This window comes from Arvicanthis niloticus, chromosome 24, assembly GCF_011762505.2.
Source record: "Arvicanthis niloticus isolate mArvNil1 chromosome 24, mArvNil1.pat.X, whole genome shotgun sequence".
NCBI classification, from domain to species: Eukaryota; Metazoa; Chordata; class Mammalia; order Rodentia; family Muridae; genus Arvicanthis; species Arvicanthis niloticus.
Genome location: NC_133432.1, coordinates 3,045,908 through 3,056,560, shown reverse-complemented (window position 1 = coordinate 3,056,560; position 10,653 = coordinate 3,045,908). Strand labels below are relative to the sequence as shown.

Below are 10,653 nucleotides of genomic sequence, written 5' to 3'. Positions count from 1 at the left end.
GCTGCTCAACAGGTTCAGGAGGTAGAAAGAGGTGGACACCGCCCCTTACTACAAGAAGCCGGTATTTCCCTGATCCAAAGCAAAGGAAGAAATCACAGTTCAATGTCTCGCATCAACACAGACAAAAACATTTCCAAGTCTGGCAAACTGCAGTCAAGAACACAGTGGAGGCTGGGCACAGTGACACAGGTATTTAGTTTCAGCACTTGGGAGACAGAGGCAGGTGGATCTCTGTGAGGTTGAGGCCAGCATGGGTCTACAAAGGGACTTCCAGGACAGCCAGAGATGTTACACAGAGAAACACTGTCTTGAGAAACAAACAAGAACACAGTGAGAAGATCATACGCCAGGACCAAGTGGGTTTCATTCCCAGGATACAAGCTTGGTTCACCAGGCAGAAACAAGTCCCGGTTCTAAGTGTAGGTGTAACTCAGCACTCGGAAAAACCCAAGACACAAACTGCACTATCATCTCAATTGACATAAAGAAAGCCGTCAACAAAGTTCAGTATCACAGACACAGACACACACACACGCTGAAAAGGAGCACAGCTCAAACAGGCCATGACCACCAGAGTAGGTCAGGTAGCATTCCCTGCCAGATGCAGGAGACAGAGGGCAAACTCCTCCACATTCCCTCAGTCTAGTGCTCAGAATCTTAGCTAGAGCAGTAAGAGAAAGAAAGAAAAAGGACAGCGACAGAAGATAAAGATTAAAGTTGCCGAGTCACCCATGCTCGCAGACAGCATGGTTCTCCAGTTCAGCCTCCCCGCAGACTCCAGCAGACCCCGGTAGACTTGATAAATACACCCACTGAGGGAGCACGACATAAAACCAACCTATGAAAGAATCGTTTTTTTCTTTGTATCAATTACAAATTTGCGAGGAAAGGAAAAAATTGGGGAGGAAAAATCCCAATCCTTATAGCTTGAAAATGAACAAACAAAAAAAATCTGGAGTGGAGGAGTCTAACTAAGGAGGAGGAGTCTAACTAAAGAGGAGGAGCCTAACTAAGGAGGAGGAGCCTGGCTAAGGAGGAGGAGCCTGGCTAAGGAGGAGGAGCCTAACTAAGGAGGAGGAGCCTAACTAAGGAGGAGGAGCCTAACTAAGGAAACAAAGGAGGAGGAAGACTGCCACGCCAAAAACTCCACAGCTCCGAGGACCTGACTGTAAGGAGCACAGGGAGACAGGATGGCCATCAAGCTCAGGGCTACCTCACTTGCAGTGCGGAAGTGGCAAACGTGGCATGAAGCAGTCCATAGCCAACACAACCCCCATCAAAATTCAAACAACGCTCCTCACAGAACTCAGAAAAATAATCTTGTCACAGGAAGACTTGGTGTCAAATCACACCGCAGAGTCACAGCCAGAAAGCCAGCATGGCGCTGGCACAGGCACTGCCACAGAAGCAAACCTGGGGATCCCTCAGAGAGCAGAGGGCCCAGAACAATCCAGGACACCCACAGCCACCTAAGCATCCACAAAGCTCTCAAAGAAGCCAGCTTCCTTAACAGAAGAACACATCTGGGCCAGCAAGACGGCTCAGTGGGTAGAGGCTCCAGCTGCCAAGCCTGAGGGTGAGAGTTCAGTTCTAAAAATCTACATGGTGGACAGAGAGAACCAACACCAGCAAATTGTCCTCTTGCCTAGACACACCCATCATAGCGCGCACACGCGCACACGCACACATGTGCACACGCACACACGCACACACGCACACACACACACTGGCGAGTGAATGAATGAACAGCAACAGTAGCTCATAGAACGTGATACCAGGTGTGGTGGTACAAGTCTATCATCCAAGCACTTGGGAGGCAGGAGCAGAAGATGGGGTGATACACAATATACAATGCACCCATAAATCGTAATGAAACCTTGGCACCTGGAGACTGGATGGGAATCAGTATAGGAAGGAAAGATAAAACACATGTTTTCTACAGAGGACTTAGATTTACTGCTTTACACTTTGGGGAGGTGGGGGTCACACACACGTGTGGATGGAGGTCAGAGGACAATTCCTAAGAGTAGGTTCTCTACCTTACGGATCTTAGGGGTCAAACTTGGGTCATGAGGTTCGGTGGCAAGCACCTTCCCCACTTAGTCATTGCCAGCCCAGGATCTTCGATTTAAATTTATACTATGAGTATAAGTGTGTGTGTTTGTGTGTGTGTGTGTGTGTGTGTGTAAGTCATATTTTTTTTAATGAATGGATGTTTTGTCTGCACACGTATGTCTGCATACCGTGTGCATACCTAGTACCTGATGAAGCCGGAAGAGGGTATCAGATCCACTGGTACTGGAGTCACAGATGGCTGAGGCACCATGTGAAGACATCCACCTGCCTCTACCTTCTAAGCACTGGGATTAAAGGTATGGCCACCACACTGGGCCAAGAAAAATCTTTGGAAATAGCAGGTGACGGAACACAGATATTAACAGCAGGAGCAGAGAACAGGCGAGCACACCTGTGCCTGAAGACGCCATGACAGAACCTGCTGCCACCTGTCCTGACACGAGACATTAGTTTAAAACCCTTCTTCACCTGAGCTTAGCCACTGCAGCCAGGCCGACCCCCAAAGATCCCAAGCACTTTCTGTCCCCCCAGTTCTGGGCTAAATCCTTCCAAGTCCTTGCTCATATATGTACTGCAGATCCTGGGGATTGCCTAGGCCTGCTGTGAGCTGCACCTGCCCTGTGAGTTGCACCTGCCCTATGATCTGCACCTGCTCTGTCAGCTGCACCTGCCCTGTGATCTGCACCTGCCCTGTGAGCTGCACCTGCCCTATGATCTGCACCTGCTCTGTCAGCTGCACCTGCCCTGTGATCTGCACCTGCCCTGTGAGCTGCACCTGCCCTGTGAGCTGCACCTGCCCTATGATCTGCACCTGCTCTGTCAGCTGCACCTGCCCTGTGATCTGCACCTGCCCTGTGAGCTGCACCTGCCCTATGATCTGCACCTGCTCTGTCAGCTGCACCTGCCCTGTGATCTGCACCTGCCCTGTGAGCTGCACCTGCCCTGTGAGCTGCACCTGTCCTATGATCTGCACCTGCTCTGTGAGCTGCACCTGCCCTGTGAGCTGCACCTGTGCTGAGACTGAGCCGTGACACTGCATGGTAAACTAGGCTGCCATCACAGACACCACAGAGATGAAGGGCAGTAGTTGACAGGGTCATGACAGCTCTAATTGAGTGATGCTGCCCCACCCCCACCCCAGGATTGCTCTCCAAACTCAGGACTCCCAGTCACACTCATAAACTAGCCAGAGCCACTGGACATGGGACAGAATTCAGAAGAGACACTGTCTACCCCAAGAGTCACACAAAACTATAGATATCACGGCACTCAGAGCTTCCCGAGCCATTCGTGTTCACGGTCACCTAACTTTAGGGAGCTCAGCAATGGGGGGGACGCTGGATAACTAATCAGCAATGGGGGGGACGCTGGATAACTAATCAGCAATGGTGGGGACGCTGGATAACTAAACGGGGAAATCACCCTTGACCTCCATCCACACCACCCACCTACACAAACCCAGGCGGGCTTACAGACACAAATTTAAAAGCAAAACCAATCAACTTCTTAAATTAGAGACCAAATTGCAGGCAATAGTTTCTGGGGCTACAGAAGGCACCACCCACAGAAGATACCTGAACAGACACCATCAAAACAGAGCACAGCTCACCAAGGAAAATAGGCTTGCTACAAACAGGGTCTCCACATACATGTACGCGCATGCTAGCACACGCATGACATGATGATGCCCTGGCAGAGTTCTCCCTTGTACCACAGGTGCCGTTCAGAGAGCACTGAGGTTTGAGGAGCGGCTGCAGTCAGGGTAGGAACGCATTGTTGCAATGCTCCACGGCCAGCTCTGCCTTCAGACTTACCCACAGGTAGTCCCCATCCGCCCTGATGGCAAACTTGAGGTTCCGCAGACGGATGAGCGTGGGTGGGGTGCCAGAAAGGTCCCACAGGCAGCGCACGACTCCAGCAAGCTGGCCACAGAGCAGTTCCTGCTGGTCTAACACGGTCTGTGGGAGAAGCAGACATTTTACCAGACTGTTCTACATCTGCACTCCTGTGTGTGTGTGTGTGTGTGTGTGTGTGTGTGTGTGTGTGCACTCACATCATATGAGCTCCATGTGCATTCATGTGTGAGCTGGCACACGCACCTGTGTGGAGATCAGAGGACCATTTTTGAAAGTTAATTTTCCCTTCCATTGTGGGCTCCAGAAGTTTAATTCAAGCTTCTGCTTTGCTATCTGGCCAGTTTGTGTGTGTGTGTGTGTGTGTGTGTGTGTGTGTGTACGTACACGCATGTGTCTGTGTGTACACATGCTACAGGATAGTTGAACCTGTTTCTAGTTAGGGTGTAGCTCAGGCCTTTAGCTCACACCTTTAATCCCTCTGGCTGGAATAGAGACAAACTTAGTACTCACCTTTAATCCCAAACAGTGAAGGTAAAGTTAGTCTGCAGAAGGAAGCACCCATGTTTGAAGTGATATCTAATTGAGTGGCAAAGTGATGACTCAGAGAAAGATTTGACAGAGTAGGATCTGCCAACTCTCATAAGAAGAGAGGAAATAGGTTTCTTAAGGGAGAGACAGACAGTACAGGAATACACTAGAGTTGAGAGGGACCGTAGAGCAGCACAGAGAGGGGGAAGGAGGCAGGTTTACCAGGAGAGTTTTACAGAGATAGACTGAAGAGAGAACAAGCTAGACACAGGTAAAGACAAAATGAGCAAGAGAATGAGAAGGAGCCAGAAGATTAGAACAGATTGCTAGAGTTAGTTTCAGGCCAAGCAGAGCAATTCAGAGGCTGGGAGAGAAGCCAGATTGACTAAGTCAGCTGGGAGAGGAGTTTGAGCCAGAACAGCTGAGTTGAACCAGCCGGTCAGAGATCAGGGTGAGCTTATTCAGCAGCAAGTCTCAGAGACTGAAAACATTCTAGGCCTAGGTAAGATTGTACAGAGGCTAGAAGCTTCCAGGACTAGACCTAGGTTAGCAGACGGAGACAGTAAGCCTCTGAGACAATAATTACTTCAGGAAAATAAAAGTTATTTTTACATTCATGTGTATGTGTGTGTGTTTGTGTGTGTGTGTATTTGTTGGTGGTGCTGTTAAAGATAGTGTCATAATTGTGTAGCCCTGTCTGTCCTGGAACTTACACTATGTAGATGAGGGATCCGACTGCCTCTGTTTCCTGAGTGCTGGCACTAAAGGTGTTAGCGATCACACTCGGCCCAGTTGTTATATGTTTAAGGGTCATAATAAACAATGACACCCAGGCTTGGTGGCCCACGCCTGTAATCCTGCTGCCACAAGATTCCAACATTCACGGACAGGGACTAGAGAGGTGGCTCATCTGTTCAGAGCACTTGTTGCTCTTGCAGAGAACACTGGTGTTCGCTTCCCAGTACCCACCCACATAATGGTCATAACCATCTGTGACCATTCAATCCCAGGGGATGACGTCCTCTTCTGCCCTCCAGGGGCTCTAGGAACATACAGACATGTAGAGAAAATGTACTCATATGTATAAAAGCTTTAAAAAGAAGTCAAGACCAGCCTGGGTCATAGGGCAGAATATTGTTTCCAACTCTCTCCCCAACACACAAGAGAAAGAGCCATGAAGAGTGTGTGGTGTTGCCCTGGTGATGGCCGAGTCAGGCTCTCATAGTGGCTGCAGGGTGACGGGCTGCTCCGAGTCCCTCACTGAACACAGATGGCAAATCAGGGCTTCACCACACAGGCAGCTGCACACATTCCCTGAACCACGGCACAGCCACACAGGACAGGATGTCACAGGAAGTGCACCTGCCATCCCTTATGGCATCCTGCCTCACAGAATGGACCGTGAGTCTCACCAGAGATCTAGAGCCTGCTATGAATGGAAAGTGAAAGGAAATCTGTGAGCAGATGTCACTTGATGTCACCACAGGGAGGTGATGGTCCCAACCCAGAGTGTGGTATTCTAACTTGGCAGCTCAGTGATCTGGAGACAAGAAGACAGGATGGCTGGTGTGTGGGGCGGGGAATGTTAGTCAAAGGGGGACTTAGCACAGACTAACAAGCAGGCTATGGGCGTGGTCAGGGTCCTGGCTAGGGGGGTGGGGGAGGAGATGAATGGGAGAGGAAGCCAGGCAGGGTGATATCAAAGAACCAGCCCCAGTGCCAGTCCAGCTGCAGCACCTGCCCGCACTACAGAAGGGCTGTAACTCCATTCATTCCCATCAGGTGTGACCCTGACACAATAAACGCTGGGTGGGTGAAATGACACAGTGTCTAGAACTTGCTTTAAACTTCTCTATGGAAAAAAAAAAAAAAAAGAGGGATCTTAGGCCTTATGGAATTTGCAGCGTTCACGGCTGCTGACCCTAGCGCGGGCACATACAAGTTTGTAATAGTCCTTACTTCCCTGTTTGAATAAAAGCTTCTCTTTTTTCTTTCTTTTTTTTTTTTAATATAGAGACTTTTTTTTTTAACATTTATTTATTTATTTTATGGATGTGAGTACACTGCCATTCTCCTCAGACACACCAGAAGACGGCATCGGATCCCATTACAGATGGTTGTGAGCTACCATGTGGTTGCTGGGACTTGAACTCAGGACCTCTGGAAGAGCAGTTGGTGCTCTTAACCACTGAGCCATCTGAATAACCATTCAGCCCCCTGAATAAAAGCTTCTTGTTTTGCTTTTTTTTTTTTTTTTTTTTTCCCAAGACAGGGTTTCTCTGTGTATCTCTGGCTGTCCTGGAACTCACTCTGTAGACCAGGCTGGCCTCAAACTCAGAAATCTGCCTGCCTCTGCCTCCCAAGTGCTGGGATTAAGTAGCCGTGCGCCATCACTGCCCGGCTATTAAAAAGCTTCTTAAAATTAGCTGGTCATAGACTTGGGAGCAGGACACAGACAAAAAAAACCCCAAAAAACAAACAAACAAACAAAACAAAACCCTCCTATGGCTAAGAGAGCCAAGAGGAGGCCTAAGCTTAGTGGGAATTTAAGATCCAGACAAGAGTACAGCCTGGAGCCATGGGCCTGTCAGCCCAGGTGCCACGTAGGCTGAGAACTCGGAGAACCTGTCTCAAAACTTCAAAGATAAGTAAATAAAAAGAGGGCTGGGGAGAGAGCAGAGCATGCACATGGTCCTGCGTTTCATCCCCCAACATGTCTTCAAAGAAGCCATGTGCACAGGAGCCCCTGCTTACCTGGGACGGATAGAAGTAGCAGATGCCAGCTCTGGTTGGGTCTCCTTCTCCCTTTACCTTGGAACCGTCGTATAGGAAAAAGTAGTTCCACCTGGCAAGAGAACAGAAGGAAGCCATGGGTCCCTGCTGGTGACAATGATAAGCTCGTGACACTTTCTCTCTAGTTCCTGGCTCTGAGAGGGCTCGGTGCTCGGCTGCCAGGAAGAGTCCAGCAGCCACAAGCAGATAAGGCGGCTGCCAGTGCACTACAGGCAGATGCGCCTGTGCACAGCCATCCGCCCATCTGCTGGAGGAGGCAGCCACTCCTGCAGGAAGCATATGGGGGAGGGGGGCTGCTGTTTGAAATCCTCACCCTTAACAGCCCAAACACAAGGCCTGCCTTGCTTCCGTGCTGTGTCTCTAGGTTCTGGTAACAAAGCGAACCCAGAAGCATGCTGGTGGGAAGCAGCCCTTCTGAGGACTCGTGGACTCAACAGATGTGTGCGGAGGGCCTGGATCAGACATGCTCATCCAGAACAGGGAGATAGCAGCCTTCGAAAGAAGGCAGAAAAACACCAAACTCCTCCATACTCTCTCAAATCTTAACAGCAGCTTGATCTGGCTCCCTCCCACCTTTTCAGATTCCTCAGTGTAAAGGAATCTTTCTTCTGAGTTTCCAGCAACTTCTGTACTTTTCTAAAGACCCAGACAGGTCTTGCTCTGTAGCCCGGGCTGACCTCAAACTGCACAGCCTCCGACCTGTGCCTCCCTCTCAAGTTCTGGGACTGGCTGAGGAAGACTAACTCTGAGGTGGTCATCACCTGTCTGCACGAGGTGAACTATGCAGAGACTGGGCTTCAGTTGTACTCTCAGCCTCTGAAAGCACAAGGACCAGGCCAGGGTAGCCCACCTTACTTTCCTTATGACAAACACCTGTCCCAATATCATCTGCTAAGCTCCAAGGCTCAGTGTGCAACTGGTCACAGGTTAAATGGTGATCAAAAACACTTGTGAATTTTCAAAGCCCACTGTGGACCACCAGCCACCCGGCTCCCCTCCCACACTCTGAAACCACCACCACCACCCCCCCACACACATACAGTATACCTCAGGCAATCATTTGGAATGGCTCATGTAAGCAGTTGCTAGGTCTGCTGAGTCTACTCAAGCCGCCCCCTTCACTGTCACCTCTCAGGAGCACTTGCTGAACAAGGTTATGAAAAAGGATGAAGCTACAGAGGGTGGATAAGGGAACCATGGTTCAGGCAGACATTGTGCAACAGTCTCAAGATCCAGACTGGCCAAACCTCAACTTCGGCCACCCTGCCTCTCCACAGACACAGACAGATACACCTAGGCGATCAAGATTGGTTGCACCCTCCCAGTCATCTGCCTGCAGTGCCTGGGGTGGGGTTGGCAAGGTGTTCTGGGTTTTGCTTATTTTTGCTGTACTAGGGATTGAACCCAGGGCCCCTGGAATGCTAGGTGAACACTCTACCACTGGGATGTATCTAGCCCCAAACTTGCAAGGTTCAAACACATATGCTCTGGAGAAAAAATTGGCTTCCACATTTAATGAGTTTGCTCTGAGAAGAACAGCAAGACTAGCCGGCTGAGGCTTCCAGTTTACTCAAATGGTCCTGGAAGCAGCTTCAAACAGGTCTGGACACTCACCAGGCTGCTGACTTTGTCTCTGGAGAAGTGGAGGTGGCCATTTACTCTCCAGATGGCTTCATCCTCTTCGTCTGTCCCCAACTGGTGTCCCCAGCCCAGTAATGCCAGGTGTGGTCAAGCCAGGTGGTTTCTGTCTCTAGTTCACTCTTCAATCAATATGAAAAGGCAACTTCCCTTCCGGGCAGGTTCATTTCCAGAAGTATCTCTGTGCCCGCCGCTGAGAAGTCCAAGAGGAAACGGATTGGAGGTGGACTATTAACAGTCTGTGGTCTGCTGTCAGGGGCATCCACATGGCTGTCTACACTGGGACTTGTTCTAACTGCCCCCAGGGAGCTCCAAGGCAGGAAGAAGCATGCTGGATGGGCGGAGGCAGCTTCTGATAGGATCTCTGACTTTGTGTACAGTTCAAAGCTATCCAGGGAGTCCCTTCAAAAGATCCAAAGTTTCCAGTTCACACACACACCGGTATCTCAGCTCTGAGGAAGAAAGAACAAAGAGTTGATTCTTTCAGAAACCCATGACTGTGCATGTGACTCACAAGATTCAATAAATAGTTGATTTCAAACCAGCCTTCAAAGCTTGTGTTTCACAGTAAAAGGAGAGTGGGTAGCAGATACTTCAAAGACCCTTTTTTTTTTTTTTTTTTTTTTTTTTTAAGCAGAAAATAGCTTTGCAGAAGGGAAACCAGACAAGCAGTGTTGAAGGTGCTGTGTGGATGGAACCACACAAATCAAATGGTCCTTAAATTAAGGAACTGGCGCGCAGAAGCCTGATCAGAATGTGCAGAGTGCAGGAGAGAACTTTGACGGAGTGCCCTTCATTTCAAACTCCCACCAGGGGAAGACAACTCAGTGTAACAAGGAATACTCTGCCAGAAAGAACCTTGGCTTCACTTACTCTAATCCTTGGCTCCTCCGAGGGAACTGTCCAGAAACAGGTGATTCAAGGTGTTAAAATTACTATCTGAAACCTCCTGACAGTCGTATTTTACTGTGTGGATAACACTGCATAGAAACACAAAAATGGTTTAATCCTTTCCCTTGACAACTTGCGGTCATTTTCATCCATAATCCTAATCCCACTTATCTAGTTAAAATTCCTTCAAGGACACGGCCTCCAAAGCTAGCCACAATCTGCCATTTGTGGAAACACAGAGAGGGAGCCAGGCATGATAGCTTTTAATCCCAGCGCCGGGGAAGTAGACACAAGCAAATTGCTGAGTTCCAGGCTAGTTATGGCTACAAATCAGGACCCTCTCTTAAAAGCAAGTAAACTCACTTAGAAAGAAGGAAGTGCCCGAGGGGCATCCCCCCACGAACCCGAAAGGGCCTCAATATCTGTCACCTCAGCTACACACACCTCGTTCTACAGCACGCACAGGGATGTAGATGCAGGGCATCTCAGTTCCTGGAACCCACCCCTCCCATTCCCAGACGCCTGCCTGGTCGGAGGGCCTAGCAGCTAATTCACAAAAATCGGGATGAGGTCAGAGATCGTCTTATGGGTAGGGACCTGCAGAGGCCCTGGCACCCTGAGGGGAGAGCAGGAGGACCGTCCGGGTGCGCGCGGGGACAAAGGGAAGTCCCTCGGTGGTCAGGAGCCGAGACGCTGCAGCCCGATCGCCCAGGTCTCACGCCCGCCCCGCCCGCCGGGAGACCGAGCTCCGTCTGGCCCGCGGGACAGCACCCGATACCTGCACCCAAGCCGCCCGGCGCTCACGCACCGACCCACCTCCCGCCTGTGGGGGCTTGGCGATGACGTACGGTGTGACGCGAGCCTGTGACGT

General features: G+C 50.1%; 1 protein-coding gene across 7 annotated transcripts in view; it reads right to left on the bottom strand.

The window, feature by feature from the left end:
• Hps4 (HPS4 biogenesis of lysosomal organelles complex 3 subunit 2) overlaps positions 1-10,646 on the bottom strand; it is a 36,892-nt gene extending 26,246 nt beyond the window's left edge. Inside the window, exons 1-5 of one of the 7 annotated variants that reach the window (XM_076922397.1) lie at positions 10,561-10,634; positions 9,765-9,871; positions 8,868-9,343; positions 7,215-7,305; positions 3,891-4,034 (exon numbers count right to left, since the gene is read on the bottom strand). In XM_076922397.1, coding sequence (XP_076778512.1) covers positions 3,891-4,034; positions 7,215-7,305; positions 8,868-8,908 — 276 coding nt within the window. In that variant the 5' untranslated portion in view covers positions 8,909-9,343; positions 9,765-9,871; positions 10,561-10,634. Of the gene's footprint in view, positions 1-3,890; positions 4,035-7,214; positions 7,306-8,867; positions 9,344-9,764; positions 9,872-10,226 lie in introns of all 7 variants that reach the window. The other 6 variants (XM_076922403.1, XM_076922399.1, XM_076922398.1 and 3 more) reach the window with 6 other exon arrangements.
• Between the last annotated feature and the right edge of the window lie 7 nt (positions 10,647-10,653).